Source organism: Mchenga conophoros, linkage group LG7, assembly GCF_057382185.1.
Source record: "Mchenga conophoros isolate Kocher_MC1m ecotype Shallow Benthic linkage group LG7, M_conophoros_male_GT1.1, whole genome shotgun sequence".
In the NCBI taxonomy this organism is placed as follows: domain Eukaryota; kingdom Metazoa; phylum Chordata; class Actinopteri; order Cichliformes; family Cichlidae; genus Mchenga; species Mchenga conophoros.
The window spans coordinates 38,867,965-38,887,526 of NC_140532.1; the positions used below are offsets into that span (position 1 = coordinate 38,867,965).

At 37.3% G+C, this 19,562-nt stretch overlaps 3 protein-coding genes across 5 annotated transcripts in view; all 3 read right to left on the reverse strand.

The window, feature by feature from the left end:
* Positions 1-32: 32 nt before the first annotated feature.
* hdhd2 (haloacid dehalogenase-like hydrolase domain containing 2) lies at positions 33-4,457 on the reverse strand. 2 transcript variants are annotated; one of them, XM_085279178.1, is made up of 9 exons: positions 4,337-4,457; positions 2,662-2,771; positions 2,306-2,408; positions 1,915-2,020; positions 1,541-1,625; positions 1,114-1,279; positions 876-926; positions 511-574; positions 33-362 (listed from the first exon to the last, which is right to left on the reverse strand). In XM_085279178.1, exons 2-9 carry the CDS (start codon positions 2,760-2,762, stop codon positions 259-261), a joined length of 780 nt encoding a protein of 259 aa, XP_085135304.1. In that variant the 5' UTR covers positions 2,763-2,771; positions 4,337-4,457; the 3' UTR covers positions 33-258. The 2 variants fall into 2 exon arrangements, with proteins under 2 accessions (XP_085135304.1, XP_085135303.1); XM_085279177.1 differs by having other exon boundaries at positions 4,370-4,436.
* A 5,045-nt stretch (positions 4,458-9,502) lies between these two features.
* On the reverse strand, positions 9,503-11,963 carry ier3ip1 (immediate early response 3 interacting protein 1). The gene is made up of 3 exons (XM_085279179.1): positions 11,815-11,963; positions 11,390-11,491; positions 9,503-10,242 (listed from the first exon to the last, which is right to left on the reverse strand). Exons 1-3 carry the CDS (start codon positions 11,903-11,905, stop codon positions 10,187-10,189), a joined length of 249 nt encoding a protein of 82 aa, XP_085135305.1. The 5' UTR covers positions 11,906-11,963; the 3' UTR covers positions 9,503-10,186.
* A 1,553-nt stretch (positions 11,964-13,516) lies between these two features.
* The window catches only part of skor2 (SKI family transcriptional corepressor 2), a 104,216-nt gene continuing 98,170 nt past the window's right edge, over positions 13,517-19,562 (reverse strand). For both annotated transcript variants that reach the window (XM_085279182.1, XM_085279181.1), the window contains 7 exons: positions 19,428-19,491; positions 18,622-18,699; positions 16,159-16,224; positions 15,915-16,013; positions 15,586-15,653; positions 14,562-14,625; positions 13,517-14,247 (listed from right to left, as the gene is read on the reverse strand). In XM_085279182.1, coding sequence (XP_085135308.1) covers positions 14,569-14,625; positions 15,586-15,653; positions 15,915-16,013; positions 16,159-16,224; positions 18,622-18,699; positions 19,428-19,491 — 432 coding nt within the window. In that variant the 3' untranslated portion in view covers positions 13,517-14,247; positions 14,562-14,568. The remainder of the gene's footprint in view (positions 14,248-14,561; positions 14,626-15,585; positions 15,654-15,914; positions 16,014-16,158; positions 16,225-18,621; positions 18,700-19,427; positions 19,492-19,562) is intronic.

Consider the following 19,562-nt stretch of genomic DNA (forward strand, 5'->3'; position numbering starts at 1 on the left):
ACAGCACAATTTAAAAAAAAATGCTGGGTTAATCATTTGTTTTCTTTTTTTATTTTCTGAAAAAAAATATACAACCTAATACAACGAAACTTTTGTTATGGTGACTGGTACTTTGAGTCAAACTACTATAGCATGACTGTTTTCAATTTATCAGGATGTTCTGAGGAAAATAATTTCATATCTTAAGTCTCTCCACTGTTGAAACATTAGCAGTGTTACTTGTGCAAATGAAACCAGAAGGTTATTTTTACTTGGCGCTCAAAGCAGATTCTGCAGGATGTGTTCAACAGCATCTGGGAAACTGTCACATATCAGGTGGGGAGCTGGGCTTATTTTATTCTCATCGTCTTCTCTGTATTTACCTAAAACATAACAGGAGAGAAGATGGTTAGCAACAAGAAAAAAAAATTATGATAGATGAAGTAGCTAGAAATGTAGCTTCTAATAAAGACACCACAGTGGAAGAGAAAGCTGAAGATGAAATGAGAAGCTGACTGTTTCTCAGCTCACCAGTTCTGACAAGAATACCCAACATTCCTGAATTTTGAGCCCCGCCTACATCATCTCTGGCGTCCTGTTGGAGAAAACAAACAAACAAACAAAAAAAAGCACAGACCTACTTTTAGTAAATTGTGAGGGTGTTAATCAGTCACAGGCTGGTGAAGAAATATATATCACAGGGCCACTCAGTGTAAAGACCACCATTTTATTTTAATGTTACCACTAGGAAGAAAAAAAAGATTTTTTAACATTAGTATATCTTGTAAGAGGTACTAAAACTGTCAACAGCAACAATAACATTACAATAAATGGTTATACTGTATACAAGAGAAAGCCAAAAACTCACTTTCTGTCAAAAATGATAATATACTTACATCGCCTATCATGACAGCTTCACTGGGGCTACATCCTAAATCAGACAGAGCCTATTTGAAGAAATGAGAAGAGGCTTCAATGGTTGTTAGCACCAAAAAGCATAAAAAAAAATCAAATACTAAACACAAAAAGATTGTATAGATGCTATAATGTCAAGTAAGTATCTGACATGTCTGTTATAAAATCAACAATTGTCTTATTATATGAGGAAAAATAAAATCAAAATAAATTCCACACCTGTGTAAAAAATGTCTTTTCAGGCTTTCCAACTACAGTAGCTTTACAGTCGGTGGCATACTCCAGTCCCGTCACGAAAGGCCCGGGTCCGAGGGCCAAACCATCCTTACGTTTGTAGTAGCGAGCCTTATGGATGGCGATGAGAGGAGCTCCATCCAGAATCATTCTTGAAAGGAATACACATTTAAAACAATGACATTTTAGAAAACAAAATCACAAACACCAAGTTTATTATATGGTCTCATTTTTCAAGAAATAAGACATAACTGCACAAATATGCCCAAATAAAACGCTTGCTTTGCTACTACTGTATATCAAAAATAAATAAATAATACAAAGTATCTGATATTTTTGAGTAAAAATATCAGACACACTGAAGATTTTGCTGACATATATGTCAGCTGATAAACTTGACCAAGTTTAACACCTGAAAGCCTTGTTGAGTGTGGAGTAGTTGAAGTGATCAGGAGCAAGTCCAATGACGACAGCATTCGGCTCTGACGTCTCAATCCCTGCAAAAGGAAGAAAAAATATATAACTGGAGGTTTTTTAAATAAATTATTATTCATCTATATAATTTTATAGTAACTGCTAAAGAGATATCGATTTATGAATTCTTTGTGCTTCATTTTTAACAAAATGCTTGTAGACAATTAGAATTTTTTATAAAGCTATAATGTCTTAAACATAAATAGTTTATCTTATTTGGTTACTGAAACAAATGATAATTAAAACAACATAAATTCAGGTCTACCTCTCCGTCACTCACACACACACACCACCACACACTCAACTTCGTACCCGTGAAATCTTCCAGGGCGCTGTCTTCCACCAGCAGCAGGGGTCTGTGTTGTTTCTGCTCTAACAAACTCCTTGCTGCACTCAGAGAAGTGAAGATCTCATTTTCCTGTACAGTAAAGGTCATTTTTCAAGATCACATAAGGCAGCACTCTCGAGGTCAAAATGGCATCACAGTCCTTTCAGTTTGTTGATTTATTAAGTAAATCACCAGTTTTGCTTTTCTTCGCCTAATTTTGACTTCTGCACTAACATTCTTTTCATCACTTTACTTTTGGGAAAAAACAGACATTACAAAACAAGATCACAGCGGTTCCCCTTCTAAAGGTCATTTTGATTTCTTTTGGCACTGCAGTAAAAGTTTCTGCTATAAGAAAGGGTGTGGCTATTTCACCTGGAGGTTAAAATTGAGGCGTTGCAGCCTTTCAAATAAGATCCTCTTACTCTCCTTGGTTGTGTTGGTCACAAACTTGACAGCTACAGACGCCTGCCGTAACCTGATAATGCACAAAAACACAAAAGAAAACACCTAGCAATTCAAACCATGTTTACAATTCACAGCACTCTATCACAGGAAAAGAACTGATCTAAGATAAAGATATGCAGCAAGCACAAGACAGAAAAAGGTTTTTGAGTAGTGTTCAAGTAATTTAAAAAAATAATTTTCAATCTTTCTTTTCATTCATAGAGTAACATCCTGACTCTCAATGCGCCATTTTAGGTCTGATTTTTTTCCCTCCTGCCATTTACCTGTTAAGGGCATCCTGCGCCCCGGGCACTGCTGTGTCTTCTATATGCAGAGTTCCACTCAGGTCAATGAGCACAGCCTTCAGCGCTCGCCTGCCTGCCATCCTGGAGGCCTGCACAGGTAAGAAAGGCAATGATGTCACGAGAAGTCATTTTCTTAATAAATTAATCTGTTATTTTCGTAAGGAAACACTAAAAATTGTAATATAAGGTGAATGATATTCTGTAATCTAAATTTATCTGCATTTATTCAGATTTACAGACAAAAATCGTAGTATTTACAAAGTCAGAACTGGGGAATTTGGGACATTTCCTTTTTGTTGTTGCTTAAACTAATGATCAAAATCCTCTTTACAGTGTTTTCACTTGTTGTGAACTAATCTGAAAGAGCACAAATACAGGATGTTCTTAACATTTTAGATAACACATTAGATAAGACCTGTTTGGAACGCAGTATCTGATTACGATTTCTAAACCGCTACATATGACCATCGTCCACTGTAAATGGAGCTTTAGTTGGGTTTTTTTTTTTTTTTTTAAAAAGCTTATTCTTTGATAACAATTTATTATTTTGGAGATTATATGTTTATAATCATAATTCACAGTGGTGGTGGCAGAATCTGTCAGATTACCGGCCAAACTGAGAGGATTACTCACCAGTTTCTGTTATGGGTTTCTGCCGAGAATGCAGATTTATGGATCTGTAGGTATTTGATTTCAGGCTATGAGTCCCTATTATTTAGACATACTTGGATTTGCGTCGTGTAGTTATCAGTGCAAGGGTACAATTAATGCTCTTAATACCCACCTAAAACCACACACACACACACACACACACACACACACACACACAGAGCGTGTAAGGCTACCTATCTAACATCTGCAGTCATCTCTACAGACAACAGAAAAAATACTGAACTGTCAAGAAAGTGCTAGGATAAAAATAATAAACCTGGTTTATGTGTGTGGTAAAGGTACTAAATCATAACCTAAAGATGTAGCTTAACAGGCTGTCAGTCTCTTACATTCAGGCCTGATGTATTGTACAACATTACTCCACTTTGTATGTTTATTTAATATCTGGCACACTTGTAGCTCGTACACATTTGTCGTTCCATATTTAAAGCTTTCAGCACTTACTAATTGTACTAAACATTGTAATGGCTGGTTTTTGAGAAAAGGTGTATAAACTGATGTGTTGTCTGTTTGACAACTTTAATGTGTACTATCCGTATGATAATTGAATCGAATAAAAGCATACATACAACTGTTAATACATCTTTGAATAGAATTCGCATTAAAACATCTCATGACAAAACTCTGAAGCAAAAACAGGTTTGGTCCTTGGGAGATAGACAAAAACACAAGGGGGGAAGGGTTTTTTTCGAAAGTTATTTAGTATTTTAAATAATATTTCTGAACCACTCTTTCAAAAACTGGGTTTACATGCTGTATCAGGAGAGATGTAATGTACACAATAACAATAAATAAGCTTTAGTATTTTGTGCATGAATTATTTTCAAACTCATTGTGATAACACAGAAAATGGTTCGAATGTTTTCGGAATTATATACATGACACAATAATTTAAAAAACCTTTATTATTCATTCCCAAATGAGAGAATTAATGATAAAAGTTTCCATTTATATAAAAGGTACAAAAGCGCTACAAACTGACCTACTGAGAGCGTAAAGAGCCAGTACAGCTAACCTTCAACAGCATCAGCAGCAACCCTCCTACTTCCTGTTGACGTTTTCTTCTTCGTAGATTTAAAACGGGTTTGTTATGTGGTCACTGCTGACCCCTGCAGCTCAAATGCAGTACAGGATTATGTTTTCAAAACAGAAAAAAAAACTTGTGTTCTACATTTTTGTAGAGAAAAAAATTTATCTTAGTACCATATGTTTAATATCACTCTCTCTTGTCAATATCAATCTCTTTTTGTCGTGTTATTATAACTTATATTTTTTCAATTTCTATATTTGTAATCAGTTAAGAGGGTTATCCTTAACCACTTAATCACTCATTAGAGTAATAAAAAACATATGTGTCCCATCACACTAACAAGTAACAGATGTATTGCATTAGTGGGTCGCTCAGTGCATTCGGATAGATTTAATATGGTGGGAGGTATTAACGCAGCGATAAAGACCTTCTCTCTACAGGATGCCAGAGGCCGCTATTCAAATCCTCTTTGCATGTTACCTCCACATAGTGAATAACAACTGTTGTTTTTTTAGCTTTCTGGGTTTATTTTTTGCATAAATAGTTTGAAGCGCACATGATAGATGTGGAAAAAATGAAAACATAAGCTAATCCCACATGTCTTAAGGTCCTTCCAACAAAAACACAACTTTAACGTGTTGATCTGTTTCTGATTTTAATTCTGGTTTATTTTCAGTAGCTCTTTCTTTTTACACTTCCTCTGGCTCTTGCTATTGCTCTGTTGTTATTAAATTATAATTTCACCTGTAACACCTGCAGCCTTCTCTCTTCCCTGCACTTTTTTCCATCTAATATGTATTTTAAAAACTGTAATCAGTGATTTGATCTGTGTTGTATTTTGTTTTTCTTTAAACTCTGTTGTATATATTTTGTATTGTTTCACAGAATGGGTATTTTTCCATTATAGCTACAGTAAATTATATTCAATGTGAATACTTTTCAAATTAAACTCTAAAGTAAGCACGACTCACCACAATTCTTTCAAAAAATATTTTTGTGATTTATTATTAACGGCCCACAGATCAAAACACCACACATCCTGACCTGTGTTTTGCAGACACATATTCAGATATAATTGCGTGCTTGCTTATAGTTTTTTTCCTGACCTCCAAGCTAAACGAATCACATGTCAAAGTGGCTTTACAGCACAAATCTCTCTGATAAACATATGCTTGTAATTCCAGCAGATCCCCTTTTGCCCTCGCACCCTCCTCCATCTAATGTTAATAAAAGTGGAGCTTAGCTGGATAGAGAATGGTGATAATTCACTGCATATGGAGATTATTAATGATGTGGAGCTGGTCAGACAGAGAAAAAGGAAGTTGAGAGAAATAGTGTATGTCAATATTTACACAGTGATATCCTTTATCCAGGTACAAGTGCTCGCTTTTGGTCAAGTGAGAGTAAAATTTTAAAAAAGGAAAATTTGTTAAAAATACTTTTAATAAAGAGTGATGCATGTGACCTTTGTTCCCCAGTAAATCCAAACACAAAGTTGCTATTTATTAAGTGTATCCAGCTAAGATATATACAAATACTCAAAATTTTAAATTCCTTATTATGTGTATGTAATACTGTAGCTTTCTTTTAATCTTTCTATAGTCTTCAGGAATAGTTCTCCAGGCATCATGAAGGACATTCAAAGCTCTTCTTTGGATGTTGGCTGCTTCAATAATACAGATTCCTGGGCTCTGGGAAGGGCAATCCATGACTGAGTGATTTATTTATTTATTTTAATTCTAGGTATGCTTTTACTGCACTGGCAGTGCATAGAATCATTGAAAAAACTGAAAAATACATCTGTTGCTGTTCAGCTTTCCAGATGGTATTACAAGGAGAGTCAAAATCCTATGGTACTTTTCAAGATTCAAGACGTTTATTGTCATGTACACTGCAAAACACAAATAGTTATGCTGCAATGAAATTCTTACTTTATTTATTTATTTATTTAGGACAGTGCATGTTAATGAACATAAATGTAAAAAAAAAAAATTACATGAATGTAAACATGCCAGATTATAGCCAGGGGCTAATTTCCATCTGTTGTCCTTAAACCTAAAAAAATAGACATAATAATTCATAAAAATTCATCATTTATCCATAATAAAAACTCCATCATCAAACTCACACATACACACCATTCTGTTCCCAAATAAAACATTAAAACTATACAACTCATGCATGATCACACACTTGATTTGTCCATAACCAGTTTTTAACCTTTGCCTTAAACAAATTGAATGTCGAGCATTCTCTAATGGGTTGAGGAAGACTGTTCCACAGATGGCCACCCTTAACAGAGAGGACGTTCTGCCCAATGCTGTCCGTCTGTAGAGTATAAACAAGTTTTCTTGGATTGTAGCTCGAGTGGTCCTGTCTGAGCTTTCTTTATGCCTAATGAACTGCTTTAGTGGTGGTGGAGCAAGGGAGTGTAAGACTTTATATATTAAACACACTCTTTTAAGTTTCACTAAGTTATTGAAGTTCAGTAATTTATGTTTTTTTAACACATGACAGTGATGGTGGGAAGTCGGGAACTTTGTGAGTTCCCTTCATACAACTAAGTAAACAACTAATTAACAAATCTCCACTGTGAGCACAGAAAATAATAAATAGAGTTAAGTTTATTTAGTTGTGTGAAGGGAACTCGTAAAATAAGATTTTCTGCATTCATAATTCCATTTTGATGAGATCCCCAAAACCAGTGACTGAAATGAAGCCCCCAACCTCCATTTGTTCTACAGATGACTGTAAACACTCACCATTTCACCTCTTTCCTGACCTCCTCCTAACATACTGAGGACTATCACTCCACGAGACCCATTGCTGCTGTTTTTTGGTTCAGTTCTTGTGCAATTTGGTATATCTCAGTCCTTTCTCACCGTTTTCCTTGCTTAACACTGCTTCTTGACAGCCACCCTTCCACTGGGACAATTTCTGATGATGTTTTTCCTGTTCCTTAAGGACATGACTTTCAGATACGGTTTATCTGTCTTAGGTCCTCCACCTTGTCCAGTTTCCTCAGTACTTTTAAGGACACATTGCATGCTGTGCCAGAATATTCTTTGCCAAGGTTTTGGCTAATTGCTCTTTGGGAATCACCTTGTTGGTACAAGTACTATTTTATAACATTTAGAGCTTGAGTTAGGCACATTTCTTATGATGGGCTTAACAAACACAACTATTTTTCTGAAAATAAACAAATAAAGTGTAGCCAATAGGCTCCAGGGGCCCGTTCTTCGTACGTCGCTTACTACATCCAAGATCAAATCATCGCGCTAACCGTGAGCTCGCTAATCCGGTTCCCCGAACACGCCTGCTGTTGACGATTAGTACAGCTGGACGCAGTAATGTGACATCACTGGGTGTCGTAAAAGGGGCTACGCATCGATAGTAGAAACATTGATCGGCAACCCGCTGATTGGTCGGCGAAAATGTCGAAGGGGCGCGCTCGGTATTTTTCGGCAGCAGAGCAAGAACTCATGAGTGAGGGATTTCAGGAGTTTCAGAGTTTAATTAAAACGCAAGAGAAAACTGCAAAGGCTGCAGAAGCAAGGAGAGAGGGCTGGCAGAAAGTTGCTGACAAATCAAACTCGTAGGTAATTTAATAATAATACTAATAATAATGGATTGGGTTCATATAGCGCTTTCCAAGGCACCCAAAGCGCTTTACGATACCACTATTCATTCACTCCCACATTCACACACTGGTGGAGGCAGCTACGGTTGTAGCCAGGCTGCCATATCGCGCCATCGGCCCCTCTGGCCAACACCAGTAGGCGGTAGGGTAGATCTATCATATGACACTATATTGTCCAATATCATATGGCATTATATTATATTATAATATGTTATATTATATCCCCTTTCACATTAGAGCCACAACAGGACCCACAAGAACATGGGAACAAGTAAAAGTGGAATACAGGAGTATTCTACAGAATGGTAATATTTATCTCTTAGATTGCTTTGCGTCTCTTGGCAAGGTAATACTGGCCTGTAATACTCTGTTAGTTTGTTCATAACAGCAACCAAGAAAAGGGCAGAGGAAAAAAAGACAGGTGGTGGTCCTGCACCCCCTCGTCAACAAGTTGGTTATGTAAATAATACCCTCACGGGAAAATCGATATCTCTCAATGAGCACACTGTCGCGCTGAGCTAAAGGATCCTGTCTATCCCGTAATATACGCTGAATTCTGAAAACTCTCCTTATCAATCTTGCACCTTCCGCAATGGGTTGGTCGCATATACGGACAGGACATGGCTGCGACAGGCTTCCCAAATCCACCTTCGCTTTTATAGCCGTGGTCTCTCATCTTGATTACACGAAGTAATTTACAATTACTACTCTGAAATATGAATTACATCTGTAATAATCACATACATGTAATAGAATGTTAATAGTACATTTCCCTTTTTTAGGAAATGACCTGTATGTATCTGTGTGACATCAATAAAAGGATCAAGTGCTGCATTATCTTTAGTTACATTGATGTTATTTATTTATGGTGAAACAGTGGTGGAATATCGCTGTTGCTTTCGTATAAATGCAGCGGACATACCTGCGTGGCCGCGATCTAATCCTGTTTACATAAAGTAAACCTGCTCCCGAGCAGGTTTACGCTTACGGCTCTGTTGCTATGACAGCAAGTCCCGGATGAGCTTCGGGGAACCGACTGATCCAGGATCACGCGAAATCGTCAACAATCTAATCCGGCTAACCTACTTAGCGAGGTACGAAGAACGGGCCCCTGGCTACTTAAAGACCTTCAGAATTCCCAAAGAACTATTGTTCAAGATCACTTTAGAAACAAAAACAAACAGCAAACCCCCCCCCAAAACAAAACAAGAAGTGTCTCAAGACTTCTGCACAGTACTGTATGTGAATGTGTAAAGCCACCAGGTAACATACACTACCGTATTTTTAAATTCAGTTTCACATTGGTCACCAATGTAAATCGGCACCAACCTGACAGAGTGGACAGGCAACATTTATTTTCGTTACTTGCTACACATCTAATATTTCATTCATCAACAAAACAGCTGGAAGTTTTATCGAAATGTCATTTGTTTAAGTTTGTCTGCTGTCACACACAGAAAGCAACATAACATAAGGAATTCCACAACACTGAGTGATACATTTATTTCAAGACAGTATCTCAATTTTTGTGGCACTGAAGTGTAAACAGTTCAAAATACATTGGTCGGAGCTGCGTTTGGCAGCATTGCTTAAAATTTACATCTATACCATTTAGCCTTTTCAGTTCTCAGAGATGGGCCAATTACAAATCAATTCAACACATATATATGAAGAGATTTGTGAATTGTGTTCCTTTTTGAACCTGCTGTTAGTTGCCCCATAAATGTTTGAAAAAAAAAAACAAAAAAACTTTGCAGGCCCCTTTTACAGTATGAAGTGTCAACAAATCTGTCTGTACTAACAGGTTATTTAAATACCGATTTAAAAAAAAACATTTGCAAATGATATGATATCGGGGATCAAGATGAAACCATCATCCTGTGTGGTCATGACCTCGACAAAATTACATCAATTTTGTCCTTTTAGTGGTGATGAAACACAACAGGAAGTCTGCACCAGCTAATTTTCAGTTCTTCTTCTCTTTGCATTTAAAAATCTGCAGTTGATCTTCTATTTCAGCGCCGGCCAGTTGAAAAACATTTCCGCCCTCCCAATAACTGACAGTGGCAGAAGTCTCTAAATGGCAAAGAGTTCAGGATTTTGTGCGAGTGGCTTTTCATTGGCATGTTTGTGGTCCTCCACCTAAGTTTGGTAGGCGAAGATCAACCAAACAGCAGCAACAGGACGATGCAGGCAGAATTCACTATTATCAAAGGCACTGTAAAAACAAAAGAGTACAAAACACAAAGTAATCAAACTGATTCCATCAGCAACCTCAGAAATATTACAGCTGCTAATTCTTGACTCAAATACATCTGTTGCAGAGTGAATTAAAAATTGAAGAGCACACCAGCAATTTAGCTCACTTAATACTGGGTTATTTAGGAAAAAGTTATTTGATTTTGTTAACATCAGAAAAAAATAAGTTTGTTGACAGTCATGATAAACTTAAAGTCCACCCTCTTTCATTTTTAAGATTTTGTGTATTAAACAAAAATCCTTAGCAGATCTTAAAAATAGGCAAATGCAACTGCAAATGAATAATTACATATGACATATTACAGTGTGTCATTAGTTATTTAATGAAAGCTAAGCCAAAATGCAGAAGCAGTGTGTCAAAAACTAATTGCATCCGATTCACTAACTTGTAAAATCACCTTTCATCAGTCTCTAACGTGATTGTGGATCGGCCCACTCTTCTTTTCAGGGTTGCTTCAGTTCATTGATATTTGTGGTCATTCATGTGCACACAGTTCTCTTAAGGTCCTGCCACAGCATTTCATTGGAGTTGAGTTTTGGACTTCGACTGGGCCACTGAAGCATTTGAATTCTTATCCTTTTTCAGCCATTCTGTAGTAGATTTGCTGCTGGGATTGGGATCATTGTCATCCTGATTGACCCAATTTTGGCTGTGACCAAAACAACCCCAAATCTCCACTTTGGTCTTGTGTCTGTCCAAAGTAAGTCATGCACCCTATCCGTGACATCCTCCTCTGACACACCAACCCTCTGAATGTCCTCTTTCACTACATGAAACTCATAAATCCTGGCTACTCTGGTCACTCCCAATGAAAATCTCAGCTTAAACTGTGCCACCTCTGTTTCCAAACCATATAAAACAGCAGGTCTCACTGCTGTCTTTTAAACATTCCCCTTCACTCTTCCTGCCATAAATCACTCTTAACACTTATCTCCACCCCATCTCTCCTCTCTTCTTCACCTCTCTTGTGCACTGCCCCAGGTTTTTAACCTCAAGCCTTCACTACCTCTACTCTGTTGTATCTTCACAGTTACAGTTAATATGAGAGTACATTTACTTATTTTTAAGATCTGCTAAGGATTTATGAACAATACAGCCTACCGACCTCTCATGACAGTCCGGACTGAGCGGATGAGATTGAGAATCTGGGCTTTGATTCCTGGATCATCTCCAAAACCTCCAACTCCCTGGTCAACACCCCAACCAACTGCAGACACACGGAGAAATAAAGGAGAAGAGAAAGTACAGGAGACAGATGGGAAGAAAGATGAGAAACACCAGTAAATGAGATAGCAGATGCATGTATACGTGTTTATTTTCCAGTTTAAAAAAAAAGACCACCCGCTTTAATGTTATTCAAAACATTGCATTTTTTTTCTCTGTAATGCTCAACCCTTAATTCTTCCTTATAAATCCCAAACAAGAGCCTCTCCATTAACCAAGAGGCAGCCTGCTAAATGTATACGCGTAGCTAGCTGCTTTTAACCAGTTATTTCACCATATGATGTACGTGACATAAAAAACACTTACTCTTGCTGAGAAATCTCTCCTCATGCAACACAGCGATTGCATTGGTACACAGAATAGCGGTCTGGATGAGAGAGTAAAGAGTAAACGCCATGCTGGCAACTTCTTCTTCTCCTCCTCCTTCTACCGCCACTCCCAGAGATGCTGCTGCCGTAAACAGGCATGCCGACGTCGTGCAACAGACGTAGCCAGATTCACACACACGCGCAATGAATATTAAGTGACCACATCACTCAATTACTCTTTTCTTATACTGTTTTATTGGTGTTTTTCCATCCTATTTCCATTTGATTTACCTGCCCTGTTGTTTTATGCCATTTTAGCTGTTCGGCTGTTGTTTTGAATTGGTCTTATAAATCAGTTTGACTTCACTCTTACCTTTTTTTTTTTTTTTTTTTTAAATTTCTACAGCATCTTTAAGAGGCAACATAAGCATGCATGCAGATCCCCAAGTGCTTGCTTATTGCAAACTTGATCCACTCATTCACACATACATTTACACAAGCACCTTTTTCTATGGCTAAGCAAGTTTAACTTAACAGTCCCACACTCACACTCTGATGGATGCACTTAGCATTCAATATTTTGCTGAAGGACAGTTTGACATATAGAAAAACACTTACTTCTGACTAGTCAACAGCCCACTCCATCTTCTGAACCACACTTCCCATAAAACATAAGTTTGCATTTAGATATAATAACCGGGATCTTCTTAACAGCCTGCTTTTAGTTTCAGAAAGAACTTCATGTTCTGGGTAAAGGGACTCCATCCACACAAACATGAACTAGTCCTCCACACAAACATGAACTAGTCCTCCACATTCAGTTTTTCATATAGACTTTTAATTTACACATAAATAGTAGAGAAACTACAAGAACATTCTGAAATACATCTGCAATAACAGCTTCTAATGATAACATTTTCTCAGTAAATGACAACTTTGTCCATTTATTTTATAAACAAGATGAGTGAGTTGTCACTTTTGCTCTTTTTGATTTTGCTCAAACATCACCATCATCGCCACCACCCCTGTGTCTCTTTCTTTTTCATTTCACATTATAATAAATAGTATTATCACAATTGGGGTCTCAGGAGTTGATACTCAAATAAATAAACAAAAAAAAGCAAAAAAACAAAACAAAACGCACACACACACACAGAGAGATAGGTAGAATGACTGTGAAGATCAGTATTCACATGTATGACATTTTATACAATAAGGTGAAATAATTTACATATAAATATACAACACTGACAAACTTCAGGCCTTTACTCTCGGATGCTCTTTCTGGAGAGAAAGCACGTGTACAGAGTTTTTCATTTCCAAAACAACGAGGCAGATTCTGCAGCTGATGGCAGCAATATTTATTTAGTGATAATCATAAGACGTTACGACAGGAAAACGTCTTGTGGGAGAATGAACCTTCACTGTGTCTTACAGCTGCTCAGTTCCATATGGTACACAGTCTGCAGTTAATGTGACACAGGACATAATTTCAGGTAACTCTGACTTTATAAATAAAGTATTAAATATAATCAGATGTGACATTAATTAAGGACAAGGTAAAAACGGTGGTTTTGAAATGCTGTTAATAGAGTTGTAAACTGCAAAATTTACATATATATATATATATATATATATATATATATATATATATATATATATATATATATATATATATATATATATATATATATATGTGGACGTTTTTTGTGGTACCGTGTTGTAGTACCATTGTAAATATCAGTGCTTTATTTATTTATTTATTTTAATTCATCTGACATACTAAACCAAGGTTGTGTGTGTCCAGCCACTGACAAACTGGTGGTGGTGGCTCGTGTTTACAGGGAATGATTAGAGTTGAACATGATGAAGTCCCTTTGGGATCAAATGTTGATAATAGATAAATGTTGTCGTGCTTGTTTCTCTTCAGGGCCATCACTTGGTGATACAAATACAACCTATCTTAGTCCTTTTTCATCCAGAGTTTGGCCAATGTACAGTTGAGCCCACGGGCAGATAAAAACATCCAATCTTTATTTACTTTTTTTTTATGCCTGGAAATTAGTTTTCTGACATCTACAACTGCCTTCCTGGTGGTCCTCAAAGGGCGAGGTTGCTTTGGTCCCGGTTGGCTAATGCTTTGAACGTGACTGCCAACACACTCGCAGTGTCACAGGTTTCAGTCAATTAAGTTCAGTTAGGGAACTTGAACCAGGGAAAAAGAGGAAAAACTTTAGAAATCTTTTACCAGTATGATGTCCCACAGCCTCACATGAGTTCTTAGCAGGCAGTGTGTAGAGAGCAACTAACAGAGGTGATATCGAAGAAGCAGCAGAATAATTGCTGTCCCGCGAAAAGTAATATAATGTATGATATAGTTTCACATCCTCTCTGTCGGTGATGGTCTCTGTCAGTTTTCTGTGTGCTAATCCTAAAAAAAAGGGAAATTACATTAGTTTTACATTCAGGGTAAGAGTTTTTCCATACTGATTTAACTGATTGTTTAGAATCACCCCAGAAAATTATAATAAAATGTAGCCAGTAATGCCAAATGTGTTAATGCTATAAGACAGTTTATTATCAATCAAATGAAAATTAAGTATATTTCACTGTCTTGCCATTATCTCTATTATGATGTAAATATGAGGCTTAATAATGTGCAGCTTGTCAAAAGCTTTTTATGTGATAACTATTTATTTTTACATTTCTTTAAGCTTCATTTTAAATTTACTGAAAAATATTCACCTCTTTGCTACTTGTTGAGATGGGAGCTGATCTTTTCTTTTCTGATGATGTTTGCGTAGGGAATCTGAAAGGCAAAAACGCGACATAAAACGTTACATTCTTCCTAAAGAAATACCTTTAACACTGAAAAAGGTTCTCTAAAGTAAACTTTACTATTATGATTTTATCATTGGTGGAAATATGAAAATCCAAAACTCTAGCCAAGCTGGTGAAAGTAAAAGTCTGTCAACACAAATTAAACATTTTTTGGAGTTCATTTGCATGTCTGTGTGAAATTAATGTGTCATTACTCTCAGACAGATCCATCTGCTGGTTCTAGACACATTTGTCAATTGTTTACGTGAGTATGTGCATTTGGTGTGCACATACAGGCTTATAAATTAGCTTGAACCCATATTCATAATCGCCTGCCTTTGTGATTACATGAATGCATGTTCTTGTGTGCGTTTTGGCGCACGCCTTGCCACTGTGTGCACACAAGCGTGTACAGTGGTGGCATGTGTCAGAAAACAAAGACAAACAGCGTCTGTCAGCCTGTCTGCCAGCTGCTCCAGTGATTGATGTCGACGGAAACACTCAGATGGCTGCAAAGGAACTTCTCACCCGTGAAAGACAAACTAGATGATTGGCTCTGTCATTTGATGGACAAATAAGCAAACGCATGTGTCCGGTCAAGTCCTAGTGATGGCTTCATTTATTCAGCCTTTAATTTTTGTTTTTGTTTTAACCCATGGCAAGGATTTCCCAAGTATGCATACAATCTCTAGCAGTAGTCAGAGAATTGACTGGCACATTTCCTCATCGGTTTTTGATTTTGTTTTGTTTCGGTTGATGTGATGTCACTGTATTTTAGTAAGTACTGCATAATTAGTCTTAATTATATTTTTTCTCAAAATCCTTGCAGACAATTTTTAAGGCAATCATGAAGATTTTCTTTTAATTTGTGTATCTAAAAAAGGGTGTTTAATTTGTCATTTAAAAGCATATTTCCATCAGTGTTAAGCACTAACATTAGTAGTCTTACCATCTGTAACTGTTGGACCATCTCCTCTCTGTAGGCGAGCTCTCGTTTCATCTGATCTTGAAAATTGTCTGAAATTAGCGTACAATAAAAACAAACCTTGATTAGGTGGCGCGTGTATTGTCATTTTGGAAAATTGGAGTGATAAAGACAGCCGATGACAGAAAAGGGTTGAGCAAAAAAAAATCGGCGAAAATAAAAAACTGAAAGGTAAAAATGGGGATAAAGGTAAAGGTGTAAGAGACTGTAAGAAAGACAGAAAAGGAGAAGTTGCCCTTCAGAGTATGGAAACTAAAAGGAAATCAGGGTAAGGGGGAAAAAAACTGACTTACGGAAGACAGGAAATGGTGAGGTGCCCTTCAAAGCGTGAAACTCTTGCTCCAGTCTCCTCCTGAAGTCGATCTGTTCCAGCAGAACCTTCTGGAGCTCTTCTACAGAAGGACAGAAGAAAGCAGAAGGAAAATATGAGAGTGGTTGCATTAAAATATTCTCTCACAATCTCACAAATGTCCATCTAGTATAGATTACTAGTTTTCTATGGTCAGTGCAGCTGAGATGTGCTCAAACAGCCCTTACCTTTCTCCATGCTCTCAACATCCTTTTTCAGCTGCACAGGAGAAGCAGCACCCTGGCTTTGATCGCCTGAAAACATGAAGAGACTTAATTTCAAACTTTGAAATTAATTGTTAACTAAACTGGGATTTGATCCACGAACAGGAAATGAGTACAAAACAAACAAATAAAAATAATGAATTTAAGGCCATGCTCATAAACTATAAATGATCTTGAAATCAGTTATTCAAAAGCAACCAGAAAAGCTACAAATGTAAGTGAAGTTAAGTGAAAGCATCAGGCATCATTTGATCGCCTAAAGGAGGTTATGTCTGTTTGTTAGATCAGGATAAGGATGAGAACAGAATGTGCACGGTGAGACTCAACAAGAAAAACAACAGACTGGATGGCAAAAGTGTGAGGAAAAATTAGGAGAAACAATGTCCATAAACATTTAATAAATTAGTATGAATAACAAAGAAAAAATAGAAAAATACAATAAAATTTGCTGATCAAAAGACTGATCAAAAAGAGAGTGATAACCCTTCAGAAACTAAAAGAAGTCAGCTGACTTTGTGTGCAGAAAGCCAAAGTTAAGTGTAAGTGTAAAGTGAAGTATTGCAAAAACAACTTAACTGCAGTCTCCATTATTTGGACAGAACTACTTGGTTTTTATTTTGTCATGGACTAATTTAGTTTCCTCCTCTCTTCAGCTGTAAGTGAAGCATTGCAATTCATGTTCTGGCCTCTAGGTGTCAGTACAAGTTCATGGAAACTACTTATGATGACCGGAGACTATGACGAGCTTTACTGTTCTCGCCTCTTATTGTAATATCATGCTTCGTCCAATCTAGTCAGAGAGATTTGAGTCAATCATCTGGTGGCTGTTAAAGCTGAAGAAGGGCGGAGATGTGGAAAGTTTTGATTTTACTACAAAAGTTAAGATTTTTTGACCAATACAAGTAGTTCCTGCAAACTAAAGCAGGATTTAAAAGCCATAAATATGGTTAAAAAAAACATCCTCACAGTTAATAGTGCGAATGTTTTATAAAATATATGTTCTGTCTGTTTTGTCTTTTTTTAACTCCTGGAGGATAAATCTACTTGTTGCTTTAAAAGTCTGCCATCCTCAGAACAAATATCTCCATTACATGCTGTGTTTTTCCTTCAGATTTCCAGTGTCTGCCATGGTAAGCATGCATGTGTGTGTTTGAGCTAATGTCTGAATTGTGACAATGAGGCATTGAACGCCTTAATGAAGCAAGTGAGCACCCTCGATATGTGTATCCTCCTCCAGTCATTTCATGTCCTGGCTCCTTAAGCCTCCCTATGCTTCTCTCTCTCTCATTTAGAACAGAGAGAGCTCTCCTCTCTCCTCCTCTCCTCTCTCCTTTCCTCTCCTCTCTCTGTCTCATTTGACAAGCAAATTTGCAGACAGTGCCCGAGGATAACAACCTCGTTTGACAGTCAATTAACCGTGAATAGTCAAAGCCAAGGCGGTTTGCATTACATAAATGGAAAATTAGATTATTTTTTCTCCCTAGAAACAGAGGGAGAGTTTAAAGACAGTGGAGGGGGGTGGAGGGACTCGGAGGAATCAGGCCTTCTAATCACGTAGAGCTTCCCACCGCCCAGGGAGACGTTTGGCAATCAGGGGAAAGGTGGTCTCATTTAATTTGTTTCGTGTAATTTTTCGAAATACATTATACATTATGCACAGGGATCATTACGATGTGTGTGCGTGTAGGGGTTGAGGGAATGGGGGGTAGATATAAATGTTGGCACAGATGTCATAAAGCACTTTTAATGTCTTCCTGACAGATATAAAAAGGTAATAAGCTGTGATCTTTTTCAAACGGGAAAGGTTTTTTTGCGCTGAGAAAGGGGAAAAAAGGCAATTATGTCGGGGGCGATATGGGTCTGGGATGGAGATTGCCAGCGCGGCTGCTTATCTCTGAGCTGATGTTTTCTTGTTGAACTATAACGGCCCCCCTAAGAGTAACAGCCCTAGCGACAACGCCACTAAAGAGAGGAGCCGTGGCAGAGCGGCGAAAGAGGCAGCTTTGCACTGCTGTTTCATCTCTGTGTGTATTTATATGAATCCCTTAACTTGCCATCTGAGAGGACATGGAGATGGAGATGGATAAAGCTTAAGAGTCAAAGGCTTTCCCTCACTGACTGAACTGTTCTGAATGTCATTTGTGTAAGAAATCAGTGTCGTTTTGCAAATAAAGTCATAAAGTGTCAGTTTTTAATCAGCATTTTAATCACAAGTAGGTTTACTTTCTAATATAAATAATAATCAGTGTCATCAAACACCAAATATAAGCAGACGGTATCCATTCCATCCCAATAATTATACTTTCAGTGCCTGATTTGCCAGTTTCAACTTTTGCCTTTAGTTTATTTTCTGTGTTCTATCTGAATGTAGCTGTTTTGCAACCACTTATAAAAAAAGAATAAATACAAAAACGTGAGTTTTTATACCTGAGTTCTCCCTCCAGTAGTCCGGGGCCGACGTCTCAGTCTCTGGTACAAAGAAACTATTCTGTTCTTTTGTTTCATCTGAGAAAAGATGAGAGCGAAAGACAGGAAGACAGACAGGAAGAGAGATTCAGTAAGGGCCATTGGCTGAGCTGGTTATCCGGACACATGGAGATAACTAAGTGTACGCATGATGTGTGCGTCTCCTTTGTGTGTATGCATTTGGGAGCTATGGTCGAGCGTACGCATGTGTGTTTGTCAACGCACTGCGAGAAAACACGGGGAAGACATTTTCTCCGGGAAAAGGGTCAGAGTGGGAGATGAGAGGAGCAAATGAAACGTCACAGGAATATGAGCCTCACAGGAACACAGGGACACTATAAAACCACTCACTCAGACAATAAATGAAACAAAGATGCTATAATACAACAGACTCGGACATCTGATGAAGCAAATAGTAACAGTTTGCTGAAATAGATTGTGTAATGCTATTTGATGAAACAGTGTAAAAAACATTTGATGAAACTGAGACATCGTAAAACAACTGCAGGGTGGAAGATGTAGCGTCCAACAAACCATGCAACCAATATAGTGATTTCTGGAGATTATATATGAAAGATTATTTGCTGTTGCAAATTTGATGGAGAAAAAAAGGATGATGCTTAATGTGCTTTTTAACTTTTGTGTCAACAACTATTTTTCAGTTTCAAAACGAATGCATTTAATTAGATTTCTGCAATGCCGCGTTCTGTGTTGTGGAGACTTTAAAATGAAAAACTGTTCCAAAAGATTAAAACGTTTGCGCTTACCGGAAATGCTGGAATTGTCTTTGGTTGCATATGCAGGAAGTCCTTCGTCTCTGTTTTTGTGAACCTGGAAATCAAATATAGTTGATAAATATTTAATTTAAGACAATAAATTTAAAAAACTGGAACATGCACTGA

Excerpts from the sequence above, each read along its gene's own strand:
- hdhd2 (XM_085279177.1), bottom strand. Across the intron at positions 1,280-1,540 it reads ACACTCAACAAGGCTTTCAG|AATGATTCTGGATGGAGCTC; the intron begins GTGTTAAACTTG and ends ATTCCTTTCAAG. Across the intron at positions 927-1,113 it reads AAAAGACATTTTTTACACAG|GCTCTGTCTGATTTAGGATG; the intron begins GTGTGGAATTTA and ends TTCTTCAAATAG.
- ier3ip1 (XM_085279179.1), bottom strand. The coding sequence starts at position 11,905 with ATGGCGTTTACTCTTTACTCTCTCATCCAGACCGCTATTCTGTGTACC. Across the intron at positions 11,492-11,814 it reads GGAGAGATTTCTCAGCAAGA|TTGGTTGGGGTGTTGACCAG; the intron begins GTAAGTGTTTTT and ends GTGTGTCTGCAG. Across the intron at positions 10,243-11,389 it reads AGTCCGGACTGTCATGAGAG|TGCCTTTGATAATAGTGAAT; the intron begins GTCGGTAGGCTG and ends TTGTTTTTACAG.